This window comes from Brienomyrus brachyistius, chromosome 4 (assembly GCF_023856365.1).
Source record: "Brienomyrus brachyistius isolate T26 chromosome 4, BBRACH_0.4, whole genome shotgun sequence".
Taxonomy (NCBI): Eukaryota; Metazoa; Chordata; class Actinopteri; order Osteoglossiformes; family Mormyridae; genus Brienomyrus; species Brienomyrus brachyistius.
In genome coordinates this window covers 8,891,860-8,905,968 of record NC_064536.1, presented here as the reverse complement: position 1 = coordinate 8,905,968, position 14,109 = coordinate 8,891,860, and the positions used below count along the sequence as shown (strand labels likewise).

Sequence of the window (14,109 nt, the reverse complement as noted above, 5' to 3'; positions counted from 1 at the left end):
AGGAACATGCAGTCTGCTAAGTCACGAAGTTACCTTTTGTTAGGTGGCCACGTTTACATGCCTTAACGCAATTAAGATGTTTTCATGTTAACAGATTAATCGGGGACCTCGTTTATAAAGGCTTCGTGTGACTGAAAAAGACGAGAAGCATTCATACATACATTTATAGGAAGATTTTGGGATTTACAAAGAAAAACGTTTTGTGAAAAAGACTTTTGTGAATGAGGTTGAAAGAGATGCTGTTTAGAACCTGTAGAGGGCACTGTGTATGCTAAATCGAAGGCTCCAGGAATGTTTTCGGCATTTATAATCATAACAAATGATTAAGCTGTAGCACATATTTTTATTTGAAATTTGAGTTACACATTTGTTCTCCAAACTTCTACATTTTTAACCTTTGGCCACAAGATCTTCTTCTTCCTGCCAGGATCTTTCCTTTCCTTTGATCCTCGGTTGTTGGAATCTGCTCTGCTGCTTGGAAGTTCCCCGGGGAGTTAGTGTTGGGGGGTTCTGGTGGAATGTGACCATCGGCAGCCATGGGCTGGATAGCGCTTGTGGTGCTCAGCCTGGCTCTGTGCCCTTCTTCTTTCATCTACCCGGGCAGTGCCAGGTTGCCTGTGGTCGTCCCCGAGACACTTTGTCTTCCCTTGGTGTCCTCTCAAGCCTCTGAGATAAGCACAATTTAAGCTCTTCACTCAGGAAGATCTTTAAAAGTTTAAACATGAATAGGTTCTAAAAATGCAGGTCTTTTGGCTCAACACAAGTGATCAACTAGCTACTGTCTCTAATGACCATTCATTAAAATGTATGAATAATGAAGCTTCCTCCTTGTGTATAAATAATTTGCACATATGACGTTATCATTAATATAGTATTTCTTGTATTTTCAAAGTACAAAAATACTGAACAAAGTCTTAAAAAATAATAATTTTAAAAAATTTTATGAACAAGTCAAATATGAATTATAAAATACAATTTTCCAGTTAAAATACTTTTTTTGAATACATGCCTCAGAAATTGCACATCCCTGATTGTGTGTTACCTTCATGCTGCCTTGAAACTTTTGTTTTCTTTACTGTAGCCCTCTTTTAAGACACCCTGTCAATGTTAACTTTCATCCTCTGCAAGTATTAGAATGTATTATACATTGTGCAGTTAAAAAAATGATAAAAAAAACTGAAAATGCACAAATATGGCAGCGTGAGACAATTGCACAGGTTTACAAGAGGCAGAGATTGTTCAAATAGTTCTGAGTAACATTGACGTAGGATTAAGGGAAACACAGACAGCTGCAACTGAAAACACTACAATGTACAGCAAACAGTCAGCATTTGTTTTATCATTTTAAATGAATGACATTATATATACAAAATATTAATTCTGTCCAAGGTTAGAGGTGTGCGTATGGACGAGTCAATATAGGCCACAACATGTGTGCCCCCACATATAATAGGTATATAAAGACCCCCGTCTAAATGTGCCACATGCGGCATCATTGCGGCATACAGTATTTACCTTTGTTTGAGGACGGTGTGTGTGGCCAAATATGAAGAGAGGGAGTATTTAGAGATCACAGTGATTATTTTCCCAGTGATGATTTGGCCCTGGAACATACCAACAGGAACCGACAGATCAGGGATCCCAGCCCATTCTCAGTTCCATTAAACCTTAGGCTGTGGCTGGTTTTAACCGACTATCAACACAGTGTTTTAATTTTCTCTAGTGTGGATGTTTGGGCCAACATTACAGTGCAATTTGTAACATTTGTCCGGCTCCTAATGCTGTCTGCGCTCTTGTTTGCACGCAAACACATTGTAAATAGTACTAGAACTACTGAGCTTTGTAATTTCTGGTGGGCTGGGCTGGTGGCTCCCTGTCCGGTGTCCTCTGGTGGGGCCCCTCATGTGGGGGGGCTGTTGTCCTGGTGCTGAAATATATGGAATTGAAATACTGTCCATCTCTTTACAAAAGCAGCTTCAATCTCTGATGGTAGAACTACTAAGCCTGCGCAAATCTGCGTAAATTTACTAGAACTACTTAGCCTACGCAGATTTGCGCAGGCGTTCAGCTCCATTGTCCTCCTGCTTTTGTTGTGCAAACACACTAACTACCTGTGAACTCTGGCACATTTGCATTTATTTACTCAGACTCCTAACTCAAATCCATGGCAGCCCAGACCTATGTGTGTGACATGGAAACCTTCACAAAAGCCTGCCATATCTATACAAAATATCCCACACACTGACTAACCTGCAAATATGTAAGACACACAGTCACAAAATATATGGAAACACAAGTGTTTTATTTATAAAAAAAATAGAGTGAAAATAGAATGAAAAGTTGCTAATAGAATGAAATGAATAGAATGAAAATATACTAACACATCAGTCTCGAAAGTATGTTTGTACACAAATGTCATAAGCTGAGTGTAGTCATGGTCCATGGTTGATAACATGCTCATACACGTACAGAATGAAATAATGTCATTTCATTTTGATTGGCCATCACTGAATTATAAAACCAAAAGTGAGTTTTGTTTTTCTGTCATCTCTCCAGCTTTAAATGTTCTCGCCTCTGGCTGTTCATGTAAAAAATTGTGAAAAAAAAAGTAAAAAAAAAAATATTCAGTCCCTCAGTTCCAGGTTCATCTCTTCATCATCTTTCTGCCTCTTGTCTCAGTGGTTACTCTCCCACACAGCGTTTGCAGACCCAGTGACTATCGTCCCTGCATTTGGCGCAGGTGAACTTGTGACACTTTACGCAGGCAAACCAGCTGCGGTTTCTGTTGCAGCTCTCTTGTACCTGGCACTGAGTTGTCTGTACAGGTCCTGTCACAGCAGCAACAAACGCTGCAGCAGCCTTCCTCTCTGTCTCCATTGCCTTTTGCTGCATGAAACGGCAACGCAGTTCCTTGGCTAGAAGACTCAGGAACAATCTTCTTTTGCCTTTCCACCCTGTACATGCCTTGTACAGAACGTAGGCATTCACTGCCGCCAGGTCAAGCATGTTATAAAATACAGCTACTGGCCACCTGCGTGTTGCTGCTCTTACTGAATACATGCGCGACGATGGAGGAAGTTCACGGCAAACTTTATTCACTGTGCCCAGTAGAGTCGTGTTGCGCTGAAGCAGTCTGTCTGACAGTGACAGTGAGGTAAAGAAACTGTCCGTTGTGACATTTCTCCCGTCATCCAGAAATGGCTCCATCAGCCTCATGACCACGTTCTCTGCCAGCCTGTCCCCCTTCTGACGACTGGGGTCCTTTCCCAAGTAAGGGGACACGTTGCGGACGTATTTGGTCTCCCAATCCATCGTCATCCAGAACTTGATCCCAAATTTGTCCGGGTGGGACGCGATATACTGTGTGAATGGACAACGAACCTTGGTTGGGAACAGCTGTTCGTGTATGAACACATGATCTCCTGGCGTGAAACTCTCTGCACAGTTCTTAGTGAAGCGTGTCCAGATGTCAGAGATCACAGCAAATCTGTCTGTTTTCACCCGTTCTGCCCTTGTGTCCTTGTCATCAAATCGAAGGTGTTGCATAATTGACAGGAATCTACCTGGGGACATTGTCTCTTTGATTACTGGCACCAGAAAGTTTTCCGACCAGCAATCTGTAATGGCACCAATGGGACACATGATCGCTCTCACAAACAGAATAGAAATGAATGCCATCAGTTCATTAATTGCCAGCTTCCAGTCCGGCTCTGTTCTGCGGGCTTGATGGACCGTACATTCTGTGATGGTCTGCAGCATTCCCACGTCTAGCAGGCAGAGGAAGCTTTGGAGCACACTTGTAATTTTACGCTGTCGGAAGATAAACAAATAGGAAATGGTAAATTTACATGAAACTCACTCTAAATGGGTTTATATAAATAATACATGGGTATATATAAGTATCATATGTAATATGGGAATGACAAACCTTAGCAGACTTTGTGGGTCTAGCTGATGCACTGGGCGTTCGACTTCCAATGTCCTCCTCTACCCACACAGTGCCGTCTTTTGCCGTCTGGCTCGGACAGGGCTTCCTGGTACCACGGCGCATCTTCCGTGGAGGCATGTCGGGTTCTTCTTCCATCTCCATTTCGGAGTCATTTGTTCATAGGTTCTGGGTCTTTTCCCCATTTGCGCTATAAAATAACTGGGAAAGCAGTAAGATTTAAGCTTATTGCCAAGACAATCAGCTGCTGCTGCTTCTCAATCTAACATATTTGTATGAACGGAGCTTGATATACTTACTGGCCTACGGTTAAATATCATGATAGCGCGAAACAACTCTTCTAAATCTTCTAATTTTTTAAACGCACTTTCGTCTCGCGCATGCTCAATATGACGGAACACAGGTGTTTGGAGACGACTTTGACGAAGAAGAATAGGCTGAACAGCACGTTTTCGGGATGTGGTAGTAAGTATGCTCGTGATGAGCTGTTTATAAACCCCAGTGTCATTGTATTACTCATTAAAAACTTAAATATAATTTTCATTTGCTAGTTGTGAGGAAAGAGGAAAATACATAAAAAGGCACATTGAAGTAGTTTTATGTGGAATGCGACCAATTACTTACTAGCTACGTTGCAAAAATCGATTTTTACTGAACACTCGTTTTATTCACAGCTTGTAAGCTATTTTGATCGGTTGTAAGTTCATGGTTTATCATTAATGATGTGTAAAAACCCGTGCGGCCTTCATGAACATTCTTTCAAGAACTGGACAAGTTCACTCAACGTTTCATCGATATCTTCAGGACTAAGGGTGGAGAGATTGGCGCCAAACTTAAGATGATTCTGCACCAGATTGAAAATGATGTAAGCTCCTCAGACACATCACAATTTTTTTTATATTAAAACAACTGTTTCTTTTGCTGTTGTTCTTTGCTCTGTTTTGTGTTAGTGTCATGAGCTCTATTAAGTAGTAATTTTTATCATGACTTTCCAGAAATCCAACATCAACGCATGACGAACCGCCGTTCTTCATGGACTACCATTCCTTCTCAGGGAGGACCCAATTCCAATACATTCCAATACTTGCAGAGGATGAAAGTTAACATTGACAACGTGTCTTACAAGAGGGTTGCGGTAAAGAAAACAAAAGGCCAAAAGACTTGCAGGCTCCATTTTTAGGGCCTATTCATGTTTGAACTTTTAAAGATCTTCCTGAGTGAAGAGCTTAAATTGTGCTTATCTCAGAGGCTTGAGAGGATACCAAGGGAAGACAAAGTGTCTCGGGGACGACCACAGGCAACCTGGCACTGCCCGGGTAGATGAAAGAAGAAGGGCACAGAGCCAGGCTGAGCACCACAGCGCTATCCAGCCCATGGCTGCCGATGGTCACATTCCACCAGAACCCCCCAACACTAACTCCCCAGGGAACGTCCAAGCAGCAAAGCAGATTCCAACAACCGAGGATCAAAGGAAAGGAAAGATCCTGGCAGGAAGAAGAAGATCTTGTGGCCAAATGTAGAAGTTTGGAGAACAAATGTGTTACAAATGAAATATCACATTAAGCCTGAGTAATTTCACCATTTTCATTACAGGGATATTTGTGAAACTTGTATTTGAAATAAATGTATGTGCTACAGCTTAATCATTTTTAAGCCGGAGCTAGCGCTCACTGATCAGGGCAGACACAGGGAGATGAGTAACTGTATCAGGAAAGCAAGACCTCGCGCTTACAGGACAGTACTGGCGACATTTGGAAAGTTGCTAAGGTTTGTCCAAAAGTCGATAGATTTGTCGCTAGGCGCTTTTTTGAAAAAAAAGTCGTCAAGGGGTCTGAAAAGTCGCTAAATCTAGCGACAAAGTCGCTAGGTTGGCAACACTGTGCCGAATACATTCCTGGACCCTTCGATTTAGCATACACAGTGCCCTCTACAGGATTCTGTCGAAACAGCATCTCTCAACCTCGTTCACAAGATTTGTGTCTTTTTCACAAAACGTTTTTCTTTGTAAATCCCAAAATCTTCCTATAAATGTATGTATGAATGCTTCTCGTCTTTTTCAGTCACACGAAGCCTTTATAAATGAGCTCCTTGATTAATCTGTTTACATGAAAACATCTTTATTGCGTTAAGGCATGTAAACGTACCCACCTAAGAAAAGGTAACTTCCTGACTTAGCAGACTGCATGTTCCTCATCTCCTCTTTATGGACCATAGAGCTGTGTATCGGAGAGTCTGACAACACGCTACGTTTAAAGATACAGGCATTACAATTCAATGCGCTGCTCTATTTTGCCATTCTTTTTTAAAAAAATCTGCTTTTAGGAAAACATGGCATATTATAGAGAGCACACCACCAAATGGATGAAATCTGAGTAAAAACATTTGATTTTTAACGCAATCAGAATAAAGGGGTCTGCATTTATCACTGTCCCTGTAACAATCCAGCATCGTAGCACTACTGCTATTTCGGATTCAGCCAACGAATAACGTTGCTAGTCAGCAGCCTTGTGCTAGCTACTGAAAATTACTAATTACCAATTACTGCATCTAAAAGTAATTATAATAAGGGTGGGATTCGACCATGTGTCTGCCTGGGGGGTCGCCGGCCGGGATTGCCAGCAGTTTGGACGTGTGGTTGGTGCGGCAACGCGCTGCATCATCGTCTGCTCCCCCGGCCTGACCTGCCCTGTATAATAACATAATCAAGGAAAATAACAGTGGGCTAAAGGTTGCATAGTGATCACATTAACATCGCGTCGATGTTGAAATACATGGTGCAAACAAAAGTAGTGGAATTACACTGACGAGTTACTACGAACACTGCTAGGCAGCTAGGTTTGCTAATGCTAACGTTAGCAGCGCACCCATATGCTACTTACTCTCGCAAGATAAGGCAGCGTTACTTTCACTGTGTAAATACAATGAGATCTCTTTGGAGCAAGCCTGTCGATACCATGTTAAGTGTAAAACCACAAGTAAAATACCTTGAAAAATAATAGAAATATAGATGGTGCTGAACCATGGTGAACAGTGGAGTCATAACAGAGGCTGTGCGTTGTGTTCAGTCACCTTTCACTGTAAATCACACATGGGTTCACAATGTTTTGTGTCTGCTCTGAATCCCTCAGGGCTGGAGTGAAAACTCCATTCACACTAACACGGTGCCAAGGGGTATTGGGTATATTGTGTGGACATGATTCTATCCTTTTTGGAAGTAATTTGTTTTACTGATTTAAATAAATTTAAAAAAATTTAAAAATATAAGGATAGCTCATTGTATCCAAAGCGAAACAGAGACCTTATCCTTGGCCTCCAAGCCTGGAAGTACCCTGAGCTCTAGACCCCAGCTTAACCCTAACCTATAAGCATAGGTTCGCAGTATGAACAGATCTCACCTGATACCAGAAAACCATACATGTTCTTAATCTGAAAATCAGTTCATCGTTTTCCCAGAAGGTGGCAGCACATCAACACTGCAACCTTGGACAAGGATCGCCGCACCTTTTCCTGCATTTGGAGCTGTTTCATTCCCTAGTTTTGTGACTTAACAGACTTTAGGCCGCCCTATCTTTCTGTTTGGGACTGATACAGAGGGACAGCCTGTATTCTGCTACTCATTGTTTGCACTCTTCATAGTTTTCAACACTCAGATTCTTGGTTAGATTGTGGTATTTTCTGGGAGACTGTGAGCAGTGGCTGCCTCGATTGATCTGGCTGACTAAGATTTGATTGGTCTGGGGTGGTGGTGTTCACACTTTCACCTTGTGCAGTATATTTGTGTGGGGATCAGTGTGGTGGAGCACAGGCGTGTGTGTGTGTGTGTGTGTGTGTTAGTTTAGGGGACTCTATTCCCCCTTTTGATCAACTTCACCGGACACCTGTCTCTTGCATGGGTTTAGTCAGCCGGTAGCCAAACGCTGGTTGCTGGTTTATTTTTTAAGGTTGTTGATGCTAAAGCGCTTGTCTTGTTTCTTTGCTTTATATTTTCAACAACCTGTTAATAGTACAAAAAAGTCTCCAGCTCCATTCGGTAAATGAACTTGTGTGCTCTTAATTTTAGAGTAATTTTTCCTGTGGTGAAAATCCCCAGGTGGCGTAATCGTATCCTTGTACTACTGACCGCTCTCTGCCACAAACATTTTACCCTAAACCTAATCCTAACCTAACCCTAACCCTAATCTTAACCCTAACCATAGCCTCAAACGTCATGTCCTGCCCTCTCCCTGACGTGGTTCTAATAAGCCATGCCTGCTGCTCGTTGGTCTCGCATCTCGTTCCATCCCTCATGTTAAACACTCCCAGCTGGCTCCAGTCTGTTCCCTTGTTATTCCTGTATAAGTGCTTCCTGGCCCTGTGTTCGCCATTGATGTGGTGCCCTCCATGTTGCCCGTTCCCTAGCCTCCCATCTTGATCCCAGTAAATCCCAGTTTATTGTCTGACATCACCTGCTCCCAGAGTCGTTCATCCTGGCACCCGACAGAATGATGGAATTTGACAAGCCCCAGTGGATTCCCCAGGTCCCTACAGCCAATCACTGCTGCTTGTGTCAAGCTTGTGCTTGTGTGCTGCTAATGTCGCTGGTTCAGGCCGCAGTACATCTTTCCCCAGAGAGAATGGTCCATCTCTGACAGAGGGCATAGCCGCCCTCTCCCCGGACTCCCAAGTGGAGGGTGTGACAGCTATAGCGGAGATCCTCAGGGCCCTCTGGAATGGAGTGAGTGTGCTGAACCCCGCAGAGGTGGGGTGCTCTGGAGAAAAGGAGCCCGCCGACTCCATGTCGTTTGCTGTAGGGCGACCTGCCTCCTCATTGTCACTTGAAGTCTGACAACATGATGCTTCTCCGGGATTTACTGTGGTCCCCCTGCTCGCTGAGGATGTGACCGCTGGCTCCTAGTTCTGTAGTTGTCAAAGTGCTGAACCACAGTAGAGGTCGGACTTTGCTTCAACATGGTTTTATTGGAAGTCTGCACACAATACATATGTTTCCTACCGTCCTTCGTTCCAATTAAATGTGGAAACGTTTTGTCAGCTGGCTGGACAAGACACTACTGCCTCTTTTAATAGTACAGATAGTAGTGAGCAGTGGTGACTTAATGGTTAGGGAAGCGCACTCGTGATTGAAAGACACTGCATCTACAGTATCTGGCCCAGGAGAGCCAGCCGTTGCAGTCGTTACAGCCGCACTTAAGGCTCCCTGCCCAGAGAGGGCCGCTCAGGCCGCACCCACAGTGTCCAACACAGGTGAGGCCTTGGTTGCCTCTAGGATTCTCATAGAATCTGACACGGTTCCCTGGTAACCAGCCGACACCTGCCACACTGCTCCATACTGTCTGGCCAGCGTCCACCTCGCTGTCCCCTGATGCCTGGCCAGCACCCACCTTAATCTCCCCAGACGTCCAGCCGGCGCCCACCTCATCTCCTGACGGCCTGCTGGTGCCCACTTTCTATCCTGACGTCCCACCGGCACATGCCTGCAGGCTGCCACTAGCGGTGAGAAGATGGATCCAGAGGATGTCCTGCTGGAGTGCAACCCTCTGGACTTGCCCTGGGTCCTGCTGTGTGGGTCCCTCCTTCATCCCAGACTCCGGTTACTCTGATCCCAGTTTCTGGGTCACCGGTATCAACAGGAGTCCAAGAAAGCGGCAGGCAGAATGTCTGTCTCCCAGAGAGGGGGTGCCAGTCTCTGCTCTTGCCCTGTATGTCCCTTGCCATCTTCCTGTTCCTGTCCTGTTGTCTCCTTGTTGCCCTACTGCTCTGCGGTTCTCTCATCGCCCCCCAACCCCTCACGTCCGCCGGCCCTGCTGGCCCTCTCAGACCTCTGGTCCTGTGATTCGGCGGAGTTCTGCCTCACCTGGAAAGGGGCCTAGGAGGGTCCCCAGCCCCGAATCTTCGCCTGGCTTCCCTGGATGCCCCATGTTATTCCTTTTTGTGCCTCAGTGTTTGTCTTGCTGCTCTGTCTCGCCTGTATCTCTCCTTGTCTTCTGCATCCTGTGCCCCTGTTCTTGTTGACCCTCCACCTGTCCGTCCCATTTTGGGGTCTGACAGGACTGCTGTACCTGTGGTTCCTAGCTTTTCCTTTATCCGCTCCATGTCCTTAGTGGTGTCCTGCAACTGGTCTTATGTCTGGTGTTGCTGTCTGTCTAGTCTTGTCTGGCCTTGTCCTGTCTACCATCTGTTCTGTCGTCCCCTGTCTAGTCCAGAGTCCAGTCTGGTTCCATCCCTGTTGTCTAACCCCCTTGGACTTCATGGCCGGAGCGCATGCTTTTGGTGGGGTGGGGGGGGGGGGGTACTGTCACATTAAGCAATGCCATTTTTAATCACTATGCTGCCCGGGGTGGGCACCCTCTGAGCTGGAGTCCTGGTTCAGTCCCATGGAGGGGTGACACTGCGAATTGGACCTGCTAACTGTGTAATCCTGGGTGCAGCCTTGAGTGTCACCCTACACAGGCCAGTGTGGAGAACAGGCTTATTGACAGACTTTAATCACACCTCACACCTGGCCTTTAGCAAGCAGCTCCACTCTTTTCTGTTCTCAGTAATATTAGTCTGCCTGGGGGGGTTGGGCAGCCAGTTGTCCATGGACCCCCAGAGGTCTTTTTTTCTCCTTACTTGGGGTTTTTTGGTTCCTCTCCTCCGTTGTCATCTGGCTTTCTTTATTTAATATCTTACTTTCCTTTTTCCCCTTGTGTATCACTCTCTTTAATGATGTTGTAATGTATGACTACACATCTATGTAAAGTGCCTTGGGACGACTCTGTGAGGCGCTATATAAAAATGTAATTAAATGTCCCGCCTCCTCCCTGACGTGGCTCTAACAGGCCATGTTTGCTGCTTGTTGGTCTCACGTCTCGTTCCAGCCCTCGTGTTAAACACTCCCAGCTGCCTCCAGTCTCTTCCATCATTAGTCCTGTATTGAAGTGCTTCCTGGTCCTGTGTTCCCCAGTTCGATCACTGATGTTGTGCCTTATATGTTGCCGGTTCCATAGCCTCCCATCCTGATCCCAGTAAGTCCCTGTTTTTTGCCTGACAAACACCTGCTGCACGAGTCTTTCACCCCGGTGACCACGACACCAACCGCCAGTGATGTCTGTGGAGCCCAGAAATACCAGCCTAGCTGCACTAGTGCCCAGGCAGCACCTTGACAGCGGCATGTTTGCAGTGTCATGTTTGCCTCACTTGTTCACCACTTTCGGTAACAGTATCTGCTATGTACTAGAACTGTAATCATATGTGAGTGAGTATGTCTGCTTTGAAGGAACAGAGATCACACCTCCTTACTGTAGGTACAGGGCACAGAAACAGGTAAATCCTGTAAGGTAACATTCTTAACGTCAGCATAGATTCCAACACAGTTCTGGAATATGAAGTTCATAGTCAGTCATAATTTTGTAGCATTAAAATGTAACTTTTAAATAAATCCTAACAGTATGTGTGATTGTGGGGGGGTGTGGGGTCTCGGGGTGTAACCTCTGTCTCTGGGCTTGTTTCCTGTCCCTCCTGCTGTATGTGTGAAGTTTGCATGTTCTTCCAATGTGGGCTTTCTCCTCCTACTTTGGAGAACATGAAACTGCGATCAGCTGATTGGATCTCTAAGCTGCCCTTAGTGTGCGTCTGTATGTGTGACTGTGTGCTCTGCTATAAACTAGTATCCTATCCATTGTGTCCCCTGCCCTGTGCCACCTGGGTCAGGCTCCAGGCTCCCCACCCCCCTGTACAGGATAAGCAGTAATGCAGGACGGCTCCACACTGTTCCAAAGAAATGGCGCTCCAGCTCCCTTCAGGACTTCAGACCAGCTGCTCTCACTTTACGCCTCCAGGCTTGTGGGTGTGGTTCCCACTCCTGGTTCTGCATGTACAGCTTGCATGTTCTCCCCGTGTTCCTGTGGGTTTCCTCAGGTTTCCTCCTGCTGTCCAAGATAATGCAGTTTGGTGAATTAGTGTCTCTTGATTATCCTCAGCATGTGACTGAGTGTTTGCCCTGTGATGGACTGGCATCCCATCCAGGGTGTCTCTGCCTTGTGCCCTGTGCTTCCTGTGATGTGTGTGTCCCATAACCCTGTACTGGATAAGCGGTTATTGGAATTAGTTGGATACTTTTTTGATATATGATCTTTCTGTTCCTGGGGATGGCTGAAGCTGGTGCATTAACTTTTGGCTTAATAATGAGACTTTAACTTAATAGTGTTCAATGAATATCTAGAATAAATTTTCATTATTAGAGTATGGAATTATTTTGGATGATAAAAATTATCACTCTGAACCTGGTCACCTGACTCTCCTTCCTAACAGAAATACACTCCCAGCACAAACACACAGAAAGAAAAGGAAGAAATGACATATATGTGCTACACCCTTTATTTTCATGAATATTATATATAGAATAATGTAAAAAAACAAATCTGTGCATTGACAGCACTTGTCAAAGCTTGTTCTGTCTAATCCTGACACAGTCTGTCTATAATTGCACATCCCTGCATGTTTCACCTGAAACCACATGATCCCAAACATGTTTCTAAACCGACACAGAAATTCATTCTCAGTAGATCTGATCTCTTATACCTTTATACCTAATTTCTATCCACTGTACAAAATCAAAGAGTAGGATTATAGTTTGTTTACAGAAAAACAATGTCAGCAACAGTTATTCTCATAAAAGATAAATAAATGTTCGCTTTGGGTACAGTTTGTATAATGTACTATTTTGTTCATAAACTGCAGATCCAGTATTTGCCCAGTCTGTTCTTCTCAGTCTGGCCTCAGTCCAAAACCACACCTGCTGCAGCCTGACAAGCAGAAAGTTCCTCCCACTGTCACACACAGACGACTATCAGAGAAAACGAAATTGAATCCTATCAGTGTTCGTGGTAAAATGGCAGAAGCCAGAGTTGCAGTGGATGTAAACGAGTTCAGTTGTGCAATATGTCTGGATTTACTAAAGGATCCAGTGACTATTCCCTGTGGACACAGTTACTGTATGAGCTGCATTAAGAACTGCTTGGATCAGGAGGATCATGCTGGAGTTTACAGCTGCCCCCAGTGCAGACAGACCTTCATACCCAGACCTGTTCTGAACAGAAACACCATGCTGGCTGAAGTGGTGGAGAAACTGAAGAAGACTCGACTACAAGCAGCTGCTCCTGCTGACCAGTATGCTGGACCTGGAGATGTGGAGTGTGACGTCTGTACTGGGAGAAAACACAAAGCTGTCAAGTCCTGCCTGGTGTGTCTGGCCTCCTACTGTGAAACTGACCTGCAGCTTCACAATAAACTCCACCATGCAAAACAGCACAAGCTCATTGATGCCACCGGCCATCTGAAGGACAAGGTCTGTTCCCACCATGACAAACCCCTGGAGGTCTACTGCCGTACCGACCAGCAGTGTATCTGTTATCTCTGTACGATGGATGAACACAGAGGCCATGATACAGTCTCAGCTGCTACAAGAAGGGCGGAGATACAGGTCAGGCTAATTTAAAAGAATTTCCCCAAAGGGATCAATGAAAGTATCAATTATTGTTATTATCTAAAAGTTAATTTTAAATAAATGGATTTTGTCTTAACACATGTTAGTGTAATTGCTACAAAACACTCAGAACAAGTCTGGTTCGGTAAAGTTGTCATAACCTGCTTGTCCGGTCTTACTAGCGGGGTTACTAGCTTGTCGGATTTAAGATAGTCTGGGAAAAATGTAAGTGAATGAATATGAAGTCCATTTAAACTGTGGTAGAACTCACTAGGGCCACAGTAGTACAGGCCACTGAAGTCAGAGGAATCTACACAATCCTGACCTCAGAATTCAAGATGGCCATGCCCTTTATCAGCAGACATTAAAGCTGTAGTTTTATACTGTTTATTAGCACTTATATCATATTTTTAGCTCATTAAATCAGTCATACACACAGTACTGTATAGCTGCTATCTGTGGAGGTGTTGTTACTGTATGGTGTTTTTGGGTGCAAAATATCATGTACTGTGTTGTTACCAACTGATATTGCTAACAATGGCTAACAATTATCCAGGCTGGAAATGGGGCCCGTTTCAGCCAGCAGGATTTCTTGCTTAGCCAGACAGCTTGTCGGGTTTAAGGTCGTCCAGGATAAATATAAGTGAATGAAGAAAAAGGCCATTTAAACTGGGACACATTAAATCCAACAAGTTACCCA

The 14,109-nt window shown here is 44.6% G+C and overlaps 1 protein-coding gene and 1 long non-coding RNA gene across 16 annotated transcripts in view; one reads left to right on the top strand and one right to left on the bottom strand.

The window, feature by feature from the left end:
• LOC125740033 (uncharacterized) overlaps positions 1-13,319 on the bottom strand; it is a 303,704-nt gene extending 290,385 nt beyond the window's left edge. The window contains exon 1 of one of the 2 annotated variants that reach the window (XR_007397420.1): positions 13,197-13,319. This is a non-coding gene — a long non-coding RNA (uncharacterized LOC125740033). The remainder of the gene's footprint in view (positions 1-13,196) is intronic. The other variant, XR_007397421.1, reaches the window with a different exon arrangement.
• LOC125740020 (tripartite motif-containing protein 16-like) overlaps positions 1-14,109 on the top strand; it is a 411,298-nt gene that overhangs the window by 382,202 nt on the left and 14,987 nt on the right. For 2 of the 14 annotated variants that reach the window (XM_049010680.1, XM_049010679.1), the window contains one exon: positions 13,105-13,406. The exons of 9 other annotated variants lie outside the window; for them this stretch is intronic. In XM_049010680.1, the coding sequence (XP_048866637.1) occupies positions 13,105-13,406 (302 nt within the window). Of the gene's footprint in view, positions 1-12,755; positions 13,407-14,109 lie in introns of those variants that run through there. 3 more of the 14 variants (XM_049010684.1, XM_049010688.1, XM_049010669.1) reach the window with 3 other exon arrangements.